Below are 25,179 nucleotides of genomic sequence, written 5' to 3'. Positions count from 1 at the left end.
AGCAGCAGCTGCCGCAAATAAAAATCCTTGACACGCTTTTACCTTCTTTTACTCCAATGTCGAGTCTCTCACCATGGAAAAGATTTCTTTCCCTGTGAGTGGATTCTTCCGGAAGTAATTCACCAACTGCGAACGCGGAGAGCGAAACTTGACTGAAGCAGAGAAATGCAGCGAACTCTTCGTCTTCTTTCCTTCACGAATCGTTCTGCAGCAACGCCTAACAGTGCCAGCAGCAGCAGCAGCAACAGCCATTACTCCAAGGACGATAAGTTGGTGAAGAAGCACCTACCTGTTCTTCCTCAACCTGCTTCGTCTCGCATTCGTCTTCCACTTCTCATCCTCTCCGCTTTCTGCTTTCTGATTGGAATCGCCGGAATCCTTTTTTCGGTCATTACTTTACTTCGTCCGAAACCACTCCCTGTCTTCCGCTGCGGTCGTGCCCAAGACACATTCCGAAGTCTTCACCATTCCTCTACTAATTCAAGGAAGCTTGGCATTGGCAACAAGGATCCCTTAATCGAGCGCCCCAAACTCCTTGGATTTGTTGGGGTTCAGACTGGTTTCTCTTCTGTCGATCGAAGAGCTGCTCTCCGCTCCACTTGGTTCCCTTCCGACCCCGACGCCCTTCTTCGGTAATTAATCCCAATCAATACTCATTCACGCCGGCTTTCGTAAGAAATATCTAAGTTTCTCATTTCTCTCCTTTCTTTGGATCAGTGTCATTTTAGTTTTGCATCTAGTGTTGGAACTAGCTCGTCACTGTTTTAACCCAGTATATACGTTTTGTCAAATTAATCTTCTGAGTTCAAACAGCTCTCAATTTTATTAGTATGCATCATTCCCTCCTTACATTTGGAGAGATGGGATATCCTGACAAGGTTCATCAAGAACTGCCGCTCAGTCCTTGCCAATGGTCCAAATCGATCGCTTTCTACCGAAAATCTGATATCACTTGTTTTGCTTTTCTATATATATATATATTTTTTTTTCACTATGGACCCGGTGTGCTTCTAGTGAAGGTTTGGTAGATGTCGAATACCAAACGAGGACCTTGGACTCCATACCAACTGGGATTTTCCAATGCCAGGAGCTCAGGCATTAGTAGACCTGTAAATGGATCACATTGGGCTCGGATGCACCAATATCCGAACCCAAATCCGATAAGCAAAACCGCTATTAGTATCTGATCTGATATCCAGAGAAATTGGCCGAAGATATCCGAATTTGAGTCCAGAACTTTATTGAATATCCGTTAATAGTCCTATCTGATAAACTATCCGATTACTGATTTCTTATTTTTCGAATTCCATTATAAGCCCGATTTAGAAGAAAAAGAATTTGTTTAATACTTTACTCTAACTTGATAAATTTTTTATTTGGATATTATCTTATTTGAAAAGCAATAATCCGAGTCGGAATCCGGTTGCTTATCAGATGGATGCGGATATTTTTCGGCAAAAAAAAAATTCCAGATTCAGACAGCCTTAAACGAATACGGATGCAATGCAGATTTGGAGGTGGATTTTAACTATCCGTTTACAGGTCTAGTCATTAGCCCTTTGTGTATCGCATGAAGGTCAAGGAGCATGGTTGAAGTGGACTTGGCCCCATAAGTAATTATATGATGGCGAGTTGAATGTCTATAACTACCTACATGACTACCACTGATGTGTAAACTGGACAATTACCTTGTCTCCAGGCCCGGAGAAGCTGCTGATTTATTGGACAAATAACATTCTGTGCAGAGTATTTAGTGAACTTTTAACTACATATTCTAAATATGGATTTCTGGTTTGTGCAAGTAGAACTGAAACATTGGTAGTTAGCTAAAAATCCAAGATGGTTCCTATCAAGTGTCAAGACCTTTGGTTAAGAGACATGCTGTTATATCTCAATATCACCATAGCATAATATTGTTTAAACACAGCACCATTTAAATTGTTCTTCCCTGGTTTTATTTGAAGGTGTAAATATATTACTGAGTTACTCTGGTCAATGATCGGGCTACTAAATTTTTTTATAAGTTGAATCATCACCTGGAGGCAGTTGAATTTGACAAACTTTTATGGCTGGCAGTGTCAATCACAGCCAGATCGATGTAATGCTTTCCTGCAAGTTTGATTTTCCAGTGATTATTGAACTGAGGGCCTCGGTGCTCAAAGACTGATGTCCTTGACACTTGTTACAGAAAATCTGTTTGACTTCTCTACCCATAACACTTTTCATCTACAGTTATTGCATATTCACTTGATCCCATACCTTGCAGTTTGGAGCAGGCTACTGGTTTAGCGTTCCGTTTTGTCATTGGACGTTCAAAAGATGCAAAAACGATGGCTGAGCTTGAGAAAGAGATCAAAAGATACAGTGATTTTATGCTTATAGATGTTGAAGAAGAATACTTAAAGCTGCCATATAAAACGTGAGACTTGAAACTCTGTGAGACTGCTCTCAAATTTTCAGAATTGTTACTTGTGATCATTTTATTTTTCTGCCCGCTCATTTTCATATTTATTGTAGATTGGCATTTTTCAAAGCAGCCTATGATCTTTTTGAAGCAGATTATTATGTCAAAGCTGATGATGATATCTACTTACGACCAGGTAAGTGCTGCTTATGCATTGCAGATTCTATTAATTGATTAGTTTGTTCATTAAGTTTGTGTTTAGGTCTATGCCTAGTGATTTGCATATCTCAAAAGAATCACAGAGGGTCGTCCTTCTTTTTTCTTTCCTCTCACCTTGTCCATAATAACTGAATGCATGGTGCATATAGTCTGGATGTAATTTGCCTGGTGTAAAGAAATATAAATAAAAAACATGTGTTACTTTTGAGGAGTATCGGTTGTGTTCCTATTCAAGATGCTTAAATTGGCCTAGGAATTGTAATGGTTGTTAGGCTGATTGAGTATTTTATTAAGTTTTAGTTATATTTAAGTATTAATTCCATCTTAAAAATGGAAACTGTTGCTTATATTTGGGGAGGATTAATCCTGTTTCAAAGAGAGAGATAACTCATCAGTTACCACCACAAGTCCACAACAGAAAGCTGGTTGCAGCCTGAAGAGTGTCCCTTAATGTTAGGACCCTAGGATGAGGCCATGTGGAGGAGAGAGAGTATTAGGGTTAGTTGAGGGGTAATAAATAGAGGGAGAATTGAGCAAAGAGGGTATGGAATGTTTTTGGAGAGTTTTCTTGGGCAGCCATAGGCTGAGGGACACCTTTGGGTGTGGGGGTAACTGGCACCATTAAAATCAGTTCTATCTTGTGTCAGTCACCCCCACACCCAAAGGTGTCCCTCAGCCTACAGCTGCCCAAGAAAACTCTCCAAAAACATTCCATACCCTCTTTACTCAATTCTCCCTCTATTTATTACCCCTCAACTAACCCTAATACTCTCTCTCCTCCACATGGCCTCATCCTAGGGTCCTAGCACTTAGCTGTTTGGGTTATCTACTTATCTACAACTCCTTTTTACTTTTTGGTAAAGGTTATCTAGAACTCCTTGTAGTTGTTCTCTTTATCAGTAACTTCTAGTTACTCTCTGTACTATACAGATACATGTTATCAACTACTTAATAAACCATATGCAAATATATATGAAGTGATATATCTCTCCTTGAGGACTTGAGAAGCCTTTCGACATATTTAGTCTCTACTTTATATCCAAGTGATGTAGCCTCAATCGATGAGGTTGAATCTGCTAGGTTAGGCATTATTTCCAGGCAAAATAAAGGGTTGGGGGTGAATTTGTTTATTGCCTCTGGGATGTCCCATGGATGGCGATCCTTTCTGGGTTTGGACTGAAAAAATCTCTCAAACCCCTTATTTGGACAAGGAGGTTGTCATGGGGTCTAAATGGGATGGATTGGAATGTGTTTGAAGGGTTTAGGGATGTTTCAAGAAGTAGCCATAGAAGGGTAGAAGGGGGAATTTTGAGAGAGCTTTCTTGAGATAGGCTAGGGGACCTAGTGATAATTGGAATGGAATGAAACATGGCTTGAACCTAGAGCTGATTACCTAGGAGATGGCTCACCAAGTTTCGTCAAATTTGGATGCTGGACTCTCAAGTTATGGTGATTCTTGATTTAGAGAGAAAAGAGGGCATCAGAATTAGGAAAGGGCAGATCTGTGGATCAGTAGCGTGTTTTGGGGGCTGCAATGGGGATTGAAGGCGAAGGATCTGTAGGTGTTATGGTGACTGGAGTTTGGTTGAAGTGTGATGGAGGGTTGCTGAGATATGATTATTCTTGATAAGTGGTGAAAAGAAGAGAGCCTGGGGATGGGGGCGTTAAATAGAAAATAAAAGCGGATGAGAAGGGGGATGGGACAGGCTATCAGATACCAGGACAGGACCATGTAGAAGTTTGACTTGAGTGAAGATGGAATTGTAGAGCTGCAGCAAGAGTCAAGGCTTGTCGTCTCCTTGGACCTTCCAAATTGAACCAACTCAATTGCAGCGTCAATACACACAAATGGGGGGACACAAAGTCACAAACTGAGAGTACTTTATTGATAATCTGATTTGGTGCCTTCACATTTGAGTTTTTTTTTTTTTTGTTTTTTTTTTTTTTTTTTTTTTTTGGGGGGGGGGTTCATTTGTAACAAGAAAACTGGACTTGTGATGTGAATAGAATTCCTAGCTAACTTCTCACTGAAAATGGAAACTAATCTGACTCAGAATAGGAAACTAGAAACTAACTTGCTAGTATTTGGTCATTGTAAGTCAGACCTGTATGTGGGTTTGGACTCTGGACCTTCAATGACACTTAAATTGATTTAAATAATAACCAAAGTACCCCTCTGGTTGGGCAGAATTACTAAACTGCTTCTGCTTCATTGAAGCTAAAAGGCATGAAAAAAAAATAATAGTGTGCTGCTGGGCAGCAAGTCTAGGGCTCCAAAGCATTCTTCTTGATCCCAACCTTTGCAGTTCCCTCTCTTATTATGACTACTTAGGATGTCATCATTTTTTCTTTTCCTAACCCTCTAAATCCTTTGTACTTCTTTCAAGCTTCCAAGTAAAAAGTGCCCCCTCGTGCACTCCCAATTTCTTCCATTTCTTCGCACATATATTCTGGAAGGTTATATCCCGTCTCCACTGTTTCTTCCAGCATCTGTTGCAGATGGCAGCACTTTTTGTAAGATATCATAAGGTGGGGTCCCCTTGATGTTCAGTTTCTTCCCTCCAAAACCCAGCTTGCTGACACTGTCACAAAGCTGCTGCCTATTGCTCGATTCAGCTACTGCATGACAAGCTCAACATTGGTGACCCTGAGTTTTGCTTGTGGGAGACTGTTGAAGCAACTGCCCTTTATATGCCACCTCATCAGTCGGCACCACAACAGATTGATGGTTATAGCCAAAAGCACATCCTTGTTTGAGTTGTTACTTAGCGTTTTGGTTTATCTCTAACTCTTTGTAATTTTCTGTACTCTCCAATTCCATCTTATCTCTTAACTACTGTACACAAATAAACCATAAACATGCATGTGTATGGTAAATGTATATACATATACATATGCACTAGTAAAGCTCTGATGTATTGTCATTTTTTTAATTATAAATTAAAATATTGATGTATTTTTTGTTATATTAGAATTTATTGAGAAAAAAGTTACAATTTTAAAATTACTACATAATAAAGTTATATTAGAATTATCGAAATATTAGGTTAATAGGATAGTAGGACTCTAATAAATTTAGACAGTTTTTAGTGTTTATTGGCACCTTTTTTTCTATCTGTTTTTAGGTTGAAGAGCCAAAACTGTGTTTTTCTTCCATAGTAGTGTGCAAGTACATTACTCTATCTCCTAGAAAGGTGGAGGAGAGAGAGAGTGACTAATTAATTTATTATGATATAAGGAGTATATCAAGAAATGTTTAGGGTTACCAAAATTATTAGCATATATTCAATTTGAACCTCGAATTAAGGATTATGAGCAAGTGCTTACCTTATCTCCTTACTTGAGGTGGAGTAGAGAAATAACCAATTAATTGAATATAAAGGGAAGAATTAGAAGAAGCATATCCAGAAGCCTCTAGGGATTACTGTAATTAGTTTACATATATTTAATTTTTAACCTAGAAATTAAGGGAAAGGAGATTTTGTGGTTATATATTATCTTAGAATTTGAGACCTTAAACTGATAGAGATGATTAGTATTCATTAAAATTTTAAACTGAAATTTTAAACTGAAATTATATGAAAAGAAAGTCAGTGCTTATCAATTTATTATGAATTCTTGAATATGGGTTGCTATTAGTATTACTTTTTATTATATGATGAAACAACAACAACAACAACAATAAGCCTTGTCCCAACTAAATGGGGTCTGCTACATGGATTCTTGCCCTCCAATCAGTTCTGTTCGAGCCCATGCTAGATACAAGGCCTAAGCTATACATATCCGTACAGGAGCATTTATAGGTCTCCGTTGAACGTGGTCGTACCACCTCAAACGACTTTCTCTAAGCTTATCACTTATGGGAGCAACTCCCAGACCAACTCTAATATGATCGTTTCTTATCTTATCCATCCTAGTTTTGCCACTCATCCATCTTAGCATCCTCATTTCTGCTACACTGAGTTTATCTATATGATTCTTTTTAACAGCCCAACACTTTGCACCGTACATTATAGCTGGTCGAACAACGGTCCTATAAAATTTTCCTTTAAGCTTTAATGGAATACGCCGATCACATAAGACCCCGGACGCACCTCTCCACTTCATCCACCCTATTTTAATTCTTTGGGAAACCTCATCTTCAAAATCACCTCTTTTACTTATGATTGAACCTAGGTACCTAAAACAATTACTCTGAGGAATCTCTTTATCGTCAAGTATCACCACCTCATCATCTGTCCGATCATGACTAAAGTTACAAACTAAATATTCTATCTTCGATCTACTAAGTTTAAAACCTTTTGATTCCAAAGCTAATCTCCATGATTCTAATTTGGTATTAATATTATATGATGAAACAAATTTACAATTTTTGAACAGTGCTTATCAATGTTTACAAATTGAATGATTTAGTATTTTTAAGAAAATGGAAATGTAGCCATGCCTTCTGAGTGTATGCTTATATATACATGAGAAACCATTCATTATATTTGGAGTCTCTTCAGTTAACATAGCTGTATCACTAGTAGGTTTAATCAGCATTTTCCAGTTGTATCATTTATGAGACTTCCTTCTTGGTACAGGACATTCTTCCACCCTCATCCTTTTTGAGATCTGTCACCAACTGTCTGGATGGCTGTTTTGTAATGAATGAATTTGTGTGTTGCTTCTTATATTATTAATTATGTAAATACGTTATTGTCCCTGTGCCTAGCAATATGAGTATATGGTTAGTTCATCATTTATTTTTCAGATCGACTTGCAACCCTTCTGGCTAAGGAACGGACAGATCCAATGACTTACATTGGTTGCATGAAGAAAGGACCAGTGATTACTGACCCAAAGATGAAATGGTAGCTGACATTGTGTTATATAGTTTATTTACTTTATTGAAAATTTGTGTTGTTCTAGCATTCAATTTGTCATTGGACTATGTCATCTGGAACTTTTCAGGTTTGAGAAGTCAGGACATTTAATTGGAAATGAGTATTTCTTGCATGGTTATGGTCCCATATATGTTCTCTCGGCGGAGGTTGTGGCATCATTGGCAATTGCAAGAAATAATAGGTCTGCATTCTTAATTTATTGCACTTACAATTTTGATGATGCTTTATGTTTTCCATTTTTTCTTTTGGGTCAGTAATGACACTGTTCCATGAACATTTATTTAGGGAAAATTACATTCTCCTCCCCTGTGCTTTGCCTAATTAAACTTTGCTCCCCTCTACTTTCCATTATTACTCCCGTGTACCCCAGAGTTTACAATAAATTACAATTATATCCATGCCAGCAGCTGTAGTATTTTCTCCATCCCCAAAATAACCCTGGTTGGGTGTAAAATAACCCTATTAACCTGGGTGATGTATACCAATTTAGGGGCTGAATAAGGGCCTAGGGTAGCTTCCCCAAACCTCACGGCCCTCTAGTACCAGCAGGGGTATTTTGGTAAACTTTCACTTTTCTTTGAGTCCAAATTAGGGTATAGTTGGGTCCATTATGTTTGGGGGGCCCTAGATCTACTTTTGTTTTTGAACTTGAGTCCAAATTTGTCTAATTATTGAAGAGTCCTCATTAGGTTAGGATTCCTAGGTTGTGAAGGGGTCTTCTAGTTTTGTCCTACTTCTTGCAAGGATCCTGTATCTACTCTTAGAATTCAATTTGGACTCTTCTAGAGTGAGATATGAAGGTTCCTTGTGTGAGGAAGAGTATTTTAGTTAAGTAAGAGTTTCAATTTAAGTTGTTTTCTAAATTAGAGCCCTAGTTTGATTTATTTCTGATTTATTTCTTAAAGTTGAGTCCTAATGTGAGATCTCTCATGTAGGCTATAAAAGTATAAATAAGCCTCTCTAGGTTGTTACAGATCCATTTATGATTAATGAAATAAAGCTAAGATTGAAGGAGCAAGGATTAGAGGTCGTGGGTCCCCATGGAGGGAACTTGTAGCAGCTGAATGAAGAATTTTGCAGAATTTGGAAATTCCAGCTTCCTTCTTCTTCTCCATACTAAGCCCCCCCAACCCAACCCAACCCAACCCAACCCAAGCCCTACCCCTTCCTCTTCTTTCTCTCTCAATCCGCAGCCTCCCCTCATCCCCCAAAACCCTAAAATCATAATCCTAATTCCCATATCACCCTCTTTTCTATTTTTCTGGAATTTTCTGGGATTATCGGACTTGTATAGAGACTCAAACTTCAAGGTAGATCTATGGCAATCTAATCGTTATCTTCCCAGCTTTAGAAACATCATTCCCCTAACCTTAGTGAACTTCCTTCCCAATTTCAACCCAATCAGACCATCCCAAACCCCTAGTGTAATCCTAATTCTTTTGCTGCCTAGATTTTTGAAACCCTGGACCCTAACCCTACTTTCATTCATGACTTTCAGACCACTTATTCAAACTCTAATTCCTTTTAGGATTACCTTCACTAATCCCTCCTTGACCTTCGACTATGACCCTAATCCTAGCCATTCCCCTAGAAACACTAGAATTCTCAAAAACCCTAGCCTTCGAATTCCAATCTGAAAATAAAATTACAGCATTGGAACCATGTAGGAATTTCAAAACCCTAGCCAAATCTAACCCTACCCTTCTCCCAATTCTAAAACTCCTTCACCAGCCTATTTTCTTCAACCGTTGGGCATTTTAAACCAAGGTTGTCAAGGTGGCAAGGCGACCAAAGCGATTGGGGCTCTTCCTAGGCGATTAGGCAACAAAGCGGCTCCCAAGCAGCAATAAAGCCACCAAGGGTTGGTTCAAAAATTTTCAATACAACTACTTCCAATAGTCACATTCATCCAAAAAAGAAAGCAATCAAGAATCATAATTATAAAAAATTATCCAAAAAAAGAACACAAACATAAGTTCATCTCATCAAGCATCATAACAATGACTATGTACTAACAGGGCCAACACGATAAATTAATAGATCTCATTATTCCGATTTCCAAGTTATTGTCCATTTAATGATCATTGATTCTCGATGTTGAGTATGGCTCACTTGTCTGAATTCCTTCTGATGGAGCAATTTGCCTTTTGATTGAACTGATTACTCCACTTCTTTTCCTGCATAAGCTATAAGGTGTTACAAATATCATTCCTTAACTCACCTCCGTAGGCTGTTGCTGGATCCACTACAGCTACATTGCAGGCAAAGCCACTATGATCCAACAGTAGGCCCTAGGAATTCTGCAACTACGGGCAGTATGAATGCCATGTTTCTCTGCAGAAAAATCTTCCTTACTATTCCAACCCTCTATAGTGTTTAGGGCTATACACTTGGCCTCAACATCCTCAATGATTGCTGCTACCAGCTGCTCCTTAGCTCTCATTTTATCTCTTAATATTCTGCAATTTCTCTCAGTCCAAAGCTGCTGGATGGTTGCAAAGATGGCTAACTTCCCAATTATCCACATTGCTGCCTCTTGCACCTATGTCATGAGGTTTCTTTCCTCTTTTAGTCTTTCAAATATATCCCCGTATACTGAAGAGCTCAATGTGCACTGGGGAAAACAAGTAATCCCTGTTTTCTATTCCTGCGTAATTGAAAATACAATTTATTGGCTCCTGGTATTCCTTCTGGACAAGTTCTGCCTAGTTGGGAGTGCATCCTAAGACATCTCCAGGTGGTGAATGAATGCCTAGGGAGACATTATCAGGAACCCACTCTGCTGCGCACCAGTCTGTTCTCTGAGATTTATGCCTGATGAAGTCCCAAGCTAATTTGGTGGAAATAGCTCTGTTGCATTCCACCATCTGATACTGTCCACATGTGGTGGATCCCTCTGGATGTCACACAGAGAAAGGGAACATCTTGTACCCAGTTGCCAACTTGCTATTCACCATTCTGAAGGAATGCATGCTTGCATTTGTTCCTTGTTTCTACGTATTGACTTCATTGCAGCAAACCTCATCCGGACTCTACTTGTTTTTCTTACAAAACCTTTCTTTTTTGGGTATGCCACTCTGCTCTCTTGCTTGCATTCATGTACACAGGAAAAGAGTCAAACCATATCTCACTGAAAAATCTGACCGAATGAGGAAGAGCTCTTTATGTGGTCTCACTTTACCACCATCTGAAATGCGCGAAACTTCAATTGGTGGAAGCCTGTTGATGAAGATTCTCCCTTTTCTTACGTTCAATTCCCCTAAGACTATTGAGCCTTTTGGAATTGCAGTCAACGTTTCGATCAATCAATGCTAAACCTTGATGCCTGGGATAATCCAAGCCAAACCTTATGCTCAACCAAGTGTGGATACGCGAAGGAATGGATTTTAACCTGGGACCAGATTGATAGAGCGGCGGGGCAGCTGCTTGCGAGCCAAAGGGTCGCTTTCGCCCAAAAAATGAAACCAGCCGTTGGCAGTGATTGTAGATCACCAGAACAACAAAGACAAGCCCAATATTGAAACAAGACAATTGATTCCTAAAAAAGAGCTCTGTTATGAATTCCAGGTTTATGTAGATGCTTCATAAATAAAAAGAGAGAATGTTCATTTCAATTTCTTTCTATGACTTTCATTAGAATGTCAGGTCCTCCTTTTGATATATGAAATGATCCTTTGCTACCGTAGTTACTAAAATCAGTGTATTTGACGACTTTTGGGATGATTTAAACTATGTCATCAATAAGCATTCTGGGTCATATTTTAACTTGTTTCTCGTTTTAGTTCTAAAGGTTGTTCATTGTTTAAATGTCTTTCTTTTTTCAGTCTTAGAATGTTTAGCAATGAGGACGTCTCTGTTGGATCATGGATGCTAGCCATGAATGTCAACCATGAAGACAACCGAGCAATATGTGATCCTAGATGCACACCTACGTCTATTGCCGTCTGGGACATTCCAAAATGTTCAGGTACACAAATTTATTTATAGTTTCCTACTTTTTTCCGTTTACTTCAATTATTTTCTCTCATTAAGGCAGCTGCAATAGAAGTGTATCAGAGGAAAGTTTTGGGGCATAATATCATGTGCATAATAGTTTGGCAGTAAGACTTTTGACAATTTTCTTCTTACATTGCTTTTCAATGAAGGGTGTCAATTTGGTATGGTATCGGCTACCGTACCGAATAAATTTACCTCATACCATTACTGTATCAATACAAAAAGGTACAAGTATGTCATACATTACTGTTTCCATATTTTTCATTACAAAACAGTTTGATATTTGGTACGGTATTAGTGTTGTATGGTTCATTTGTGTCATGTTGTCCATACCATATCAAACAGTATGACTTTGTCTTACCAATACCATAGTAGAATTATTTAATTCGGTATGGTACATTATAGGTCTTGGTTTCGGTTTTGGTTGGGGCATGGTATGAATTGACACCCTTATTTTATCTGAAAACAGAACCTAACAAATCAATTGAAATTGCATTTATTATTTTACAGTTTTGATCGGGGCACGGCAAAAGGCTGTATAAGTAGAGGTTTCAAGCTTAAGATAAATTTTGTTAGCAGTATGCATCTTGTATTATGCTTTTTATATTATTGAAAGAGCCTAGTTTTCAAGATGAGGTCCTAGGGTGTATGCTATTTGCCGATGACACTGTATTTGCACCTTGGGGAATGAGACAAAAGCGAGAACTAATGCCAAGTAAGAGCTTTGGAGGTCAACCTTGGAAACAAGAGGCTTTAAGATTAGTAGAACAAAGACCGTATGTAATGTGTGATCTTAGGCATACTGTAGATGCTGATGTGGTGTGGGTTGACAAAAGAGAGGTACCACAAAGTGACTACTTTTGACATTTGGGGTCAAACATAAATATAGGTGACATAGAGGATGATGTTTGGCAAAAGATTAAAGTGAGATGGTTTAATTGGGGAAGTGCATATAGAGTGTCGTCTGGCCATCATATTAATTCAAAGGTTAAAAATTCTACTGGACTGCTGTACGATATATGGGGCAGAATATTGGGCAGTGAAAAAATTTTACGTACAGAAGCTATTCATAGCCAAGGATAAGATGCTTAGATGGATGTGGGGCAAAACTAAGAAGAATAAAGTAAGGAATGAATATATTAGAGCTGACTTGGAAGTTTCCCAACGAATGACAAGCTCTGAGAATTATTTGAGGTAGTTTGGGCAGTGTTCATTGGAGGCCTAGGAACACTCCAGTGAGGAGTCATAAAATCTCTATTGAAGCATCTACAAGAGCTACTGGCAGGTCTATAATTACCATTAGAAAAATTGTGAGAAAGCACATGCATGGTCTAGGTCTTGTTCCTAATATGAAATTGGGTCAAGCCTATTGGAGGTTACAAGCATCCATGTAACAAAATCCCATTTAGAGATTCTCCTGACTTGTTGGGCTGTTCTATTCCTCTTCTTTGCATCATTTTTTTGTCCATCTCTTTTTTTTCACTGTCTCACTTACCTGCCCCTCTTTTCCCATTTCTACATCCCTTCATGGTTTATTTTGATCCTTGTAGCTGACCCCATGAAGTTGGACTGTTGTCCATCATAAAAGGACCTAGTTTTCCTTCACCTATGGGTTCAACATTTGAGTGGGCCTCCTAGAGTCGCGGGGAAAGCATTTCAAGAATGTGTCAAGTAGGGAGAGGGGGAGTAATTATTGCACCCTAAAAAGGGCATACCCAGTGCCGAAGCTCCCGCACTGTGGGGTCTGGGGAAGGGACTTTCTAGGCAGCCTTACCCCTGCTTTTTGCAGAGAGGCTGATTCGAACCCGCGACCTCCAGCACACAGTGGAGAGACTCCACCATTGCGCCAGGCCCGCCCTTCTAATTATTGCACCCTATTTGTCACTCTTTCTTCACCTATGGTGAAAGAAACTTTCTCCTTATACTGCAGGATGAAATATGAGAGGCAAGTTTTGTTTTAAGGAAGGTTGGTTCATGGTGTAGCTATATGTATGGCTGTTCGTTTTTTCTTTACACATACTTTGTACATACAGCTCCTTGATACAAGTAATCATCTTTTCTTGATTAAAAAGGCAAATTTTTTTTCTGAAAATCAAATCCCCAGAACAAGAGTGTTATTACATATTATTCCATTTAATGTGAAGATCTGTGGCCACACAATGGTCATTTTAAGTTACAGCTGATAACCTTTGTTAATTTTAATGCATTGAACCTGACTAATTTGGAACTAGAACATAAATAATTTTTCTTTTTAAGTAGGGAGTATCTGTAGAGTCAAGATTCGTTATGTGGGATTTTTTGGCACATCAACCTTTTACTTATACCAGGGTCCTTTTCTTGGCTTGGTTTCTTGTAAAACCCACACTTATTCCTCTAATAAGAATTCCTTAGTGCTTACTATCGGCAAGCTATGACTACATAAAAGTGGTGGTTCGGATTGATAAATAGTTGTGTGTGCTCGAACATGGAGACATCACCATATTGGTTATTTTAATTGGGATAAAATGATTTGAGAAAACTGTGTTCAATTGTTCAAAGTCTTCCGTTGAAGACATGTTGAATTTCTCTAATTTCTCTGCCCGCTTTATATTTCTATACATCATGGGAGTAGTAGTCCGGAGTTTGTTACTACTGGATCATTCTATAGAATGGAGAGGGGGGAAAAAAGGGGTGGGGAGTGGGGAATAGAAGAATAGGTTTGATGTTTTTTCTCTTCTTTTTTAATACTTAGTTGTGGTGTGACATCATTGTCTTTGTTAAGGGAGGAAAGGAAAGGTAATACGGCTTTTCATATATTTGTAATGTCGGATGTTGATGCAACAGGATGGTATTCTTGTTGATGCTCTTGTTCGATGAGTTGTTTTGTTGTCCAAGAATGTTTATAATTTTTTCCTTTGTTAGCCTATGGCATTGGCTGAAGAAGGTGATGTAATCTCTTGCAATTTCATTATTGATTATAGCGGAGGGCTTTAACTGGAATAAGTGACATAGTTTTTCCCTTTCAACTTGAGAAGGTTTTATGTATTCTTTTTGCGGTGTGTTATTCGTATGCATATTTTGTTGGGGTATTGACTCTTTTGCCCTTCCATTACTTTTGATGGCCACAAACACATAAAGTGATAAAAACAATCTACTCATGTGAAAGTTATGAAAGTTTTGATATACTTGGACATATATGGACAAATCTATCCTTTGTGTGCAATGAATGAAACCTATATACATGACAGTTAAGCCTAAGAAAGTGCTACAACCGGATGGATACCTTCCATGATCTTGTCTCACAGGAAGACATCCTTCAAGAGCAAAGAACTGAAGATTTTACAAGCTGCTGAGGCACTGCATTTAGTCCAGGACGCTTGACATGTTGTCATGCATAAAAATGTACTTTCGTTCATGCTTTGAGCATATGTTTGAGCTACCAGTGGGTCTGACCTTAGAATTGTTGACTATTTCGTAAATGTGCATTAAGGACCAGGTTGATAACTCACTGAAAAACAGTTTCTGGTGTTTGTTGCTTCAAGAAACAAAAAAATTTGCCAAACACTGTTTTATAAATCTGTTTTGTTTTTGTGATTTTTGCAACATAAATTGAAATTTATGAAAATTTCTGCTTCAAGAAACACTTATGACGTAACAACAATTTTTTGTTGCGTCTGTTTTTTTAAGCAATAGTAAGGTGTGGACTAGGTTTAAGTAAAATAGTTGTAGAGAGGGTATTCATGGAATTTGGCATCCTAAACATGAGTACCCTGCTAAAACCCTCTCATGTTGCGATAGAACTCTTCTATTCGTTGCTTCTTCAACCCTAACAATGGGGATCATCGGTTCTTCATCTTCTCTATCGCCGATGAAACCCTAACTTTGCCAAAGAGGTCCTTGTCTTCTCTATATCTAGTTACTGTGATAAATGCCTGTTGATACTGTTTTTGCTTCTAGAAGCAAGTTTTATCAAAGGCCTATAAAAGTGTTTCTGCTTCTAGAAACACTCAAAACTGTTTCTGGTGTTTCTCTAAGCAGAAACACTTGGTGGGTTATCAAACAAGTTTTGAATTGCCTAATACAAGTGATGCTCAAAGTGCAGGTCAACCGTGTATTCATTTCGTTGTATCAATAGTCAGAGTTAGTAGCTTGACAATTGCGACCGTCAACCTGACAGTTGATCTACAAATCAATCATCAAGCAATCACTGGCTTATTTAGCTTCTAATGGCTAGTTTTCCTATGGCTAATTGTGTAGGTCAACTAACACATTGTTTAGGTCGACTGTTCGGGCAAAAAAGGTGACTGACTGTTTGATGGAATTCATACCAGTGCCACATTTCTCTTAATGACCCTCTTAAACATCTTTAAAGAAGACACTAGTTAGCCTCTCATTCTTGCTTGTCTCTGTCAAGCTTTTCTCCCTAGGAGTCCCAATTCCGTTGAGTTCAATTGCTTTTAATTAAAGATCTTGATGTCAAGAACTCAGTTGATGAGGCCATTGGTGCATTGCAACATAACTCATATCATCGTGCACCGTCTTCACTCACTCAAAGGGTATGGTGTCACACCCTTTAATAGGTAACATCTTTTACCAATCCTTTCTTCTCTAATTTTTTATTGTATTGAGACTGTATACTCGATTTTAGAGTAAGGGACAAGGACTCTCTCATCCTCAAGAGGTTGATTCCTCTTGTTTGGTATCAAGATTGTATGAAGGTTCTCTTGTCCTTAACAAAATTGTAAAAGTATTATTTCTTCACCTATTGTACTAAAAGGAAATAACTAGTAGAATTCTCTATATAGTTAGAGACGAGTGGACATAGACTCAATTGAGTTGAACCACAATACCTTTGGTTGGAAATGCGCAAAAGAATAGAGAAGGAAAGAGGATGGCAGTAGCTCCGGTGCTATCCCATTGGCAGCCGGTAGCCGAGTCTTCATTTGCACTTCTTTATGATGAGAGAGCTGACCCCGAATTGATCTATTTATCCCCGATCAAATTATATTTCTTCGATACACTATTGTCAAATCTGAATATTGAGTTGTGCTTATCTTTCTTTGTTGAATTGTTTTTAATCCATTAGTTTCTAAAAGAGGTAATGTGTTAAGCCCCTTGTATCTAGGGAAGGAAACGATTGGAAGCAAATCCCTAAAATCTAGGGAAGGAAACGATTGGAAGATCGGAAGAGTTATATTACATTCAGGAAGATGATAATAATAATGGACAGGATTCAAAGAAGCCCTGAGGTGTGAGTTTAGCGACAGGAGACAACCGATATCAAATCTGGAGTTAGACACCAACTAGGTTGGATCATAGTATAGTAGTATCAATGGGACTGAATCGCCAAATCAGGCTGTAGAGATGGTTGAAAGAAGTATCGAATGGAGGATGAAGTATGGCCGGCTACGGAAGTCACGCATCACCAAACGTGGAGCAGACAGATAAAGATAGGATTAAGTGAAGATACCTACCGGACCAGAGTGGAGGAGCAATATTCTGCTATAAAATTGAGATGCAGTGAAGTGAAGAAGCACAGGAGGCCAGGTACAGTCGGCGGCAAGTTGCAGGCGGCGAAGACTTCGGTTTGCAGGAAAGGAAGAAGACGATGGAGTTTTAGGGTTTTTGGGGTTGGTTCAGTTCACCTCAAACCGGTTCGTGGGTTTGGTCCAATCCCTATGAGCCAAAGATTGTGTTAATTGGGCCTCAGTCAGTTATGTTTTGTCTCAAACTTAGGGCCCAAACAAACCCAACACAAAGACTGGGCCGCTAGACCCCCAAAGAAACCCCCTTGGGTCAAGCCCACTCCATTAAACCCCAGCCCATCTTATTTCATTAACCCAATATCCAACCCATATTCCTTAATCCACCATTTTAAGTGCTTAGGCCTAACCCATTTATAAGACCACCCTTGGGCCCAACACATTCCATTAACACCAAGCCCATCTCGTTTCATTAATCCATATTTCCTAACCCGTTCAAAAGAATTATTTTGGGCCCAAAACCCACCTTTTCTCATTATTACTTAGGGCCAAATTACTCACACGAACCAAGCCCCCAACCCAAGACCAAGCCGACTCAACCAAATACCAAAGGAGCGGTCCAACCGAACCAGAAAATGGGGAGCCATCGTCTTCAACCTCTGATGTAGTCCCACTTTCCAGATTTTCACCTTGAGGACAAGGTGAAACTTTTGGAGGGGAGTATTGATAAGCCCCTTGTATCTAGGGAAGGAAACGATTGGAAGATTGGAAGAGTCATATTACATTCAGGTTACTTTTTAAGATTAAGATTTGAAGAGTCATATTACATTCAGGTTATTTTTTAGGATTAGATTTGAAGAGTCCTATTCGAATTGGGATGATTTTGTTGATTAATACTGTAGGAACGTAATTGCTATAAATAGGGGGAAAGAAGAGTAGAAAAAAGGAGGTTTTTGAGTTATTGGGGAAGTTTAGGTGAGAGCTATTGCTCTTGGGTAGCCGTAGGATTCACCTACTGCGAGTAGTGTGTTTTGTTTCTCGTTCAACTTTTATTCAAAGTCCATTATTATTATCATTTTCTTGAGTTATTCAATCTTTGTTAAGTTGCCTCATTCGGGTACTTATCATAATGCCATCTAGTTCAACCTATTCAACCCCCCTTTAGGTTGGTTTTTATATTGTTGGAATTTCAGCACCTGCAATTAGCCTAGGGACTAAATTCAGAGAGAAGAAGAAGACTGAAGAAGAAGAGAAAAGGGAGAGAGCTTGCATGTATATTTTGGCTCTCCCTTGGTACTTTATTTATAATATAAAATCAAATTGAGTTACAGCAAAAAGAAAATTACATATTGCATAGAATCTTCCAAATCTATTGAAAAGGAAATTATCCTAGGGAGATTATTGGTTAACCAAGCAATAAGAGAAATAGAAAGTGACTAAAATAGAAAGTATCCAAAAGGAAACTCCAGACTACAGCTCCAAAACTTGTGCACCAAGGCAGCATCTCCAATTCTCCATAACTTGCGCAAATCTCAACACTCCCCCTCAAGCTGGATATACACAAAGAAAGTGCCTGCTTGGACAAATAAGAATAAACTTGAAAGGCAGCAGCACAAGTCTTGAAATAATAGGAACATATACTAAAGCTCCTTGATCTTGAACATAAGTAGATATAGTAGACGCCGATTAACATTGAGAGAACTTCACCCAAGAGATGATCAACATCAACTTTGAAAAAAAAATCTTTAATTCTTCATGTCGAACAAACCATCCAATAATGAGAACAGTCGGTGATCTATAAGTATAGCAACATAAAAGGCACCATCCAAATAATGCCAGTAGTAGGGAGGAATCTCCACACTAACAGATAAAATTGTAGCTCCAATGTCTACACATAACCTCTTGCAAGAAAGCAAAGCAGTAACCAAAGGTATGGGTAGGTAAAAGGCAGTATAGGTCACTGCAGACCATGTAGATAAGTAAAAAGGTAGTGTGGGTTACTGCTAACCAAGTAGGTAGACAAATGACATTATGGGTTATTGCGGACCAAATAAATAGGTTATTGGGGACCAAGTAGGTAGATAAAGGTAGTATAAGTTACTACAGACCAAATAGGTGGATAAAGGTAGTATAGGCTATTATAGACCAAGTAGGTAGATAAAATGCAATGAGTTATTGCGGACCAAGTAGATAGATAAAGGTAGTATAGGTTACTATGGACCAAGTAGGTAGACAAAAGACTACAATCTCCCCCTCACGTGTAGCATTACACGTGGACGAATAATGACAACCAATATCCAGTACAGGATGATCCCAAGTAAGAATCTGCAGTGTGCCCTTTTATGGTAGATATAGCCTTCATTCTTCTAGCAAGTCTAAGTTCCAGAAATGATTCTTGAACTCTTCTCATAGTAGATTATAAGATGCATGCACTAGATTAATAGGAGTCCATCAAATAAATGGTTAACAAATCTCCCCAATGGCAATTCTGTAAATTCTGACCACAAAGAGGGATTTGCCTTACAAAATAACCCTAATGTAGTTCTATAAATTCTGTTTTTTTTGGTCTCCAAATAAAGAATGGCATAAAAAGAAAGCTAAATAAAGAGTGTCAAGTAGCATGAGTTAAGCAATGACCAAGTCATGAGAAATATACTAAATAAGGAAAAGAATACTTATGCTGGAAACAAAGGAAACAGGTGGAGCACTAATAATGGAAAGAGGGGCTATATGGAGGAGTAATAATGAGAAAACAAATTTGGAATTAATTATAAACAAGCCCAAATAGATGAAAGAATATCATAGGACATGAGCAAATATGGAATAAAGGAAGAAAATTTATGGTAATTGAGTAAGAAAAGCTGAATTCAGATAAAGTAGGTAAGTAATGTGATAATCTTCATCCCTTAATTAGGAAAACAAACAAATTACCAAATAGAAAAAGGAAAAACAAAAGAAGAGGTTTTTGAAGGAAAATGGAAAAATAGAAGGTGACGTTCAACCTTGGTTACCAAAAATCAGGGAAGGAGGCAGCAGTTCTTCGGTCTTGCAATCATGGAACGCAGTTTCGGCGAAATTCGCCCATTTCGCTAGAGGGCGAAATAAAAATGGGAGCGAAACCGACATTTCAATGACGATTTTCCGGCGAAACCACGATTTCAGACGATATTTGCAAACTTTCGCCGGAAAATCGACGATTTTCCGGCCAAACTTCAGAACTTTTTTTTTTTTTTTTTTTCTACTGCTCTTTGAGTCTGAGATGGGTAGCAGGCTGTTAGCCTCTGCTATTTCTGCCGGAGAAGAAGAAGAAGAAGAAAGAGAGAGAGAGAGAAAGAGACATCTGCTCCTTGAGTCTGAGGTGGGTAGCAGCCGTTTTTGCCGGAGAAGAAGAAGAAGAAAGAGAGAAAGGGAAAGAAAACAACAAGTGGTCGTTACTGCAGAGCTCCGCCACCGAGAGTGAGTGAAACCCTGCTTTAACCTAGCAAGAGTTGCAGTCGCTGCATCCATTTTTCCTTCCGAAATGGCCGCTGCAACATCGAGAAAAGATTGTTTCGAAGAACCGGAGGCTGAAGAGGAGGAAGACGAAGAAGATGAAGAGGTTGGGGAAGGAGAGAGAGGCTGAGGCTTTTGGCTCTGGTTTGGGTTCATCGCCGCCGAGATCTCGCCGAGATCTCGGCGATTTTTCGCCATTTCGCTCGGTTCGCCGGGCGGCGAACCGAGCGAAACCTTCGAAGCATTGTTCCGTGCTTGCAATAACCAAGAATGTGTTCTCAATATTTTGAGAGAGAAGAAAATAATCTGATTCAACAAGGCAGGAACCAAAAGCTGAACTAGAAAATCCCAGCAAAACAGTCTCTGCCAGAAGCAAAGAGGGCAGTAGGATGTGGTAACCAAATCACTCGAAACGTCCTAGATTGTGGTTGAGTTTCCTTCTAGGTAGATATAATGATCCCTCAAAGTTTCAGTAGCATCAACATCAATTGCAGAATGAGGAGGTAGCATATCCATCATAACCCAGATGAAAAAAAGAGAGCAGATCGATCCAAAAAACCAGAGACTATCATGCAAAGGTTCAGATCTCGTTCAATAAGAACACATATCACCCTAGGTCTCCAGCAGTAGGAATGGTAGTTGACTTCATATGTGTAGTTGGAGAAGTTGCTACCACATAATTATAGTAGCTACAGGTGGCTGTGCACCAGGTAGGAAAAAGCAGAGAAAATTGAGAGAGAAGAAGCAGTCCCTAGGCTGATTAAACAGCTGTGATGCCATGTTAGAATTTCAACACCTGTAATCAACCTAGGGAGTGAAAGGAAGTTCAGAAAAAAGAAGAAAAATAGAAGAAGAGGAGAAAAGATGAAGAGAAAAGGGAGAGGGAGCTTGCATGTATATTTTAGTTCTCCCCTAGTACTTTATTTATAATATAAAATCAAATCTTTGTTTAGGAAAGTTTCCTGAACTGAGTTACAGCAAAAAGAAAATTACATATTGCATAGAATTTCTGAGATCTACTGAAAAGAAAACTATCCTGGAAAGATTACTTGTCAACCAAGCAATAAGAAAAATAGATAGTGACCAAAATAGAAAGCAACTAAAATAGAAACAAAAAAGAAAATAGAAAGTATCCAAAAAGGAAACTCTAGGCTGCAGCTCCAAAACTTGCAGACCAAGGCAGCATTTCCATATCTTGTGCAAATCTCAACATATATTATTGGTCATCATTGTGTGTCTCCATTATCCAGATGAACAGTAGTTTTTTTTCGCAACAAAATGGATGCTCGTGCTACTTTATCTACTGTTCTTTAATCGTTTGCCCTTATTTGATATTGCTTTTCTTCTTTACCCCCCCCCCTCTTTGAATATTCTTTAATTGCGTCCAAAGTGTTTTATGTTGGTGTATTCGATTAAGTTTAAAGAAAGTTTTATAGGGCAGTCATAACATTGGTTATAATGTATGGTGCAGCATGTTGAGCAGTTAAGAAGCATCATGCAGACAAACGTTGTCACAGAGAGAAGGATGTTGAGATGCATGAGGAGAAAAAGTGGGAAAGAGCTAGCCTATGTGTTACTCTTCCTAACCTAACTTTCCAAATCTTGGCCACAACAGCCCTTCCAAGTTGCTGATCAAATAGGGCAACTCAGAGTCTCCAATAAATTCAGAAACCCAATCCTAAACTTTAGAATGGAAGAAAACAGAAGATGGTTTCTTTGAATGTTAGGAAATAGGCATGAGAAGTCAAACTGGGATTAGCTCCGAGATATGTTGAGTATGAGAAATTCATTGAAGGTGGCTTTGTCATGAATAATGGAGAGGTCTTTGGATGTGTTAGCATGGAGGAGTGGTTCGATTCAGATTGGATGAACTAAATGAGCCAAGGGTAGACCTAATCTTGCCTTAAAAAGTTTGTGAGGAAAGATGTGTTGGATAGGCCTATATATCTGACTCAAATAAAGCTGATTGGGGCGAACAGCATCCATGTTGCTGACCCAATAACTTGGTACAAGACCGAATTGTTTTTGTTTAGCATCCAAAAGATCTATGAGATCTACAACTGAAACATTGGAGAGTTTCCAATCATTCTCAAAATTATTGAGAAATAAATATCTTTCCTTTCAGTGAAGAATTTGCAAAAATCCAGCAACAATTCTTAGGTTTGTGATGATATATCATATATTTGGACTTGGAATCTACCCTGTGTATTACTTATTCTGCTCATCTTAAATGAGTCTGGATCCTCTTATCCGGTGATCCAAACTCACGATCCTCCTTATGCTCTTCTGTGGACTATAATGCCTACTACCTCCTGAAGGATTAATATTATTGGTTGATCTGTAAAATACTTTAGACTGAACAGTCTGGAAAAAATTTCAGGTTTATGTAACCCAGCTATTAGGCTGAAGGAGCTACACAAGATCAGTATGTGCTCTGAAAGCCCGACACTACCATCTGATGACAGGTAGCATTTGCATGGGAGCCCACCTGATACCAAGAGACCAAGCAAGAATTTATCGTCTGTTTATGTTACGGAGACCTTCTACTGCTGGTTTTATCCCAAAAAAGAGAAACAGAACAACTTCCATTCCTGGCCTGGGGACAACGATCAGTTTCTGAATCTACACCATCAACAAGGTTATATTTTCCACATGCAACTTGTTAACAAGGCAAGAAATATCCTTCCCCTTTCCTTTTTCCAATAGTTTGTCTGCATTTTTTGTTTAGCTGTAGGAATTTGATCTCCTAAGTTTGTAAACAACCTGAATCTATATGTACAATGTAACATATCAATATAATTCGAAATTTCAGAGGTAGGTGCTACTGTGGCTGTATGGCATGCTTTGGTTCTTATCTGTTGCTTGGGCAAATGTAATCTGATAAATCAGTTCTCTTTAAACTTTAAAGAGTCATAATATGGAGTATCTACAGTTCCTTTCATCAATTATGATGTTATAGATTTTCGATTTTTACTGCCATAAACTTCCACTCTGATATGAATTTCAGCCTTCAGCATTGGGTTCGCCCATTTTTCGAACCATGTAAGATTTTTCTGTTTGGCACCACTGCTCAGATCTTGAATCGGTATCCGTGGTACTATAATGAAAATAGGAGGATTTCAGGTCCCCCATTTTGTTGATTATAGTTCCAACCCCCAGTCTTATTTCATTGCTTGTAGATTGTCTAAGACTGTAGCTTACAGCAAAGATGACACGATAATGAACCCAACCTGAGGAATTATATCAGACTGGTGACTGGAAATGAGTTCATCAAAGAGAAAGCCATAAAGCTTCCATTGTGCAATGTCGAGGCTTTTGTTTAGAATTTGGTGTTACAAAACTACTATATGTTGAAAAATGTTTAAAACTTAATGTGTATTATTTTTATATAAAATATGTTTTATTTACATCGTTTTATCTCATGATTTCTGTGACGGAACTTTAATCCCATATCGGATGGTAGGGAGCTAGTTATTTGATTTATATATAGTAAAGATTTATGTAATATATCTTTGGGGTTAAGGATTGCAATCACGTGGTTATATAGCTAGAAATTAATTAATGTTATTATTTTTATATGACTTGGGACAAAGGTCGTGGGTCGTAGGCCTTGATTCAGAAAGTCTGTTTTGTCATGGGCCTTAATCCAAGAAAGTCCACACTTAGGTGGAAGTGTGGAAATGCCATTAAAGAAATACTTTCTTTAAGGAGGAGGTCAACTAACTAAATATCTTCTATCAGAGAGGTGAGCAAAATAGGTACCCTCACAAAGTCAACTCCTTTCCCCTACAGCTTTTGGGGCTCTATATAAACCCATTTTCAAGTTCAATTTTTATAATGAAATTCTTCTTTGTCTTTCTCCCTGTTGTCTTTCTGTTAAGTAATGAATAAAACTTGGTTACACTTTTAAAGTGATCTTTTTTGGAGGGCAACCTTAAAGATTTGAGTTGACTGATATTGGGGGTGAAACATTTGGTGCCCGTGTTGGACAAACCAAGATGTCTAAATACCTTAAAGAAAGTACATCTAGTACGTTTCAATTCTAACAAAGTTTGTGGTTACTATCATCTTACAAGTGTTTCGTATAGATTCCTCAACAAGTTTTCAAAACTCTAATTTTGTGAGTGATTGAAGCAAACACTCCAATACCCCGGAACAATTATACTGATCAAAGAAAGTGAATCTGGCAATAGAGTAAAATTTTGGATTCTACAAACCCGGAAGAGCCAAAAATGAATACAGATAAAGAGGGAAGTGGAGAGACCATAACGCAGTAACATGCAGTGAAGACTACTATTAAGGAACACATAAAGATAAAGCACAACCAAATAGAAATAAAGTAATAGAATGATCACGAGGAGAAAAAGTACAAAGAATGGGAAGGGAAACATGCAAAATGACTAATGAATCAGAACTTGTGAAAGTGAATCATCCAATGAAAGGTCACTTAAAAAGGATGTGTTTGGTTGACAAGAGATGGAGAGTTTTGACAAGAAAAAACTATTTTATTAATCTAATTTCTCATGGACTGAAAGTGTATTAGTGTTTGATTTGACTAGTAAAGGTGTCACCCGCAAATGCACGAGGTATTTATCAATTACCAGTATTAATCATGGAAGTTGAATGGCCTATGCATAAGTGAACCTGTTAACAACAACTAATGTTGGAATTTATTTTTTAAATGCGCGATTTTGATATAATATTTTTAATGCAGTTTCTT

General features: G+C 38.4%; 1 protein-coding gene across 3 annotated transcripts; it reads left to right on the top strand.

Annotated features, from left to right (window-relative positions):
• The first annotated feature begins 66 nt into the window (after positions 1–66).
• On the top strand, positions 67–23,478 carry LOC149011630 (putative beta-1,3-galactosyltransferase 12). Of its 3 annotated transcripts, none has more exons than XM_089160741.1 (7): positions 67–632; positions 2,267–2,419; positions 2,518–2,600; positions 7,377–7,476; positions 7,577–7,690; positions 11,334–11,476; positions 22,840–23,478. In XM_089160741.1, exons 1-7 carry the CDS (start codon positions 166–168, stop codon positions 22,926–22,928), a joined length of 1,149 nt encoding a protein of 382 aa, XP_089016867.1. In that variant the 5' UTR covers positions 67–165; the 3' UTR covers positions 22,929–23,478. The 3 variants fall into 3 exon arrangements, with proteins under 3 accessions (XP_089016867.1, XP_089016869.1, XP_089016868.1); XM_089160743.1 differs by having other exon boundaries at positions 21,931–22,922; XM_089160742.1 differs by lacking the exon at positions 22,840–23,478 and adding an exon at positions 12,016–14,151.
• Positions 23,479–25,179: the final 1,701 nt, after the last annotated feature.

Source organism: Hakea prostrata, chromosome 7 (assembly GCF_041222555.1).
Source record: "Hakea prostrata isolate BN-2017 chromosome 7, UWA_Hpros_2, whole genome shotgun sequence".
Classification (NCBI taxonomy): domain Eukaryota; kingdom Viridiplantae; phylum Streptophyta; class Magnoliopsida; order Proteales; family Proteaceae; genus Hakea; species Hakea prostrata.
The sequence above is the reverse complement of the archived record's forward strand: the minus strand, read 5'-3'. Positions and strand labels throughout refer to the sequence as shown.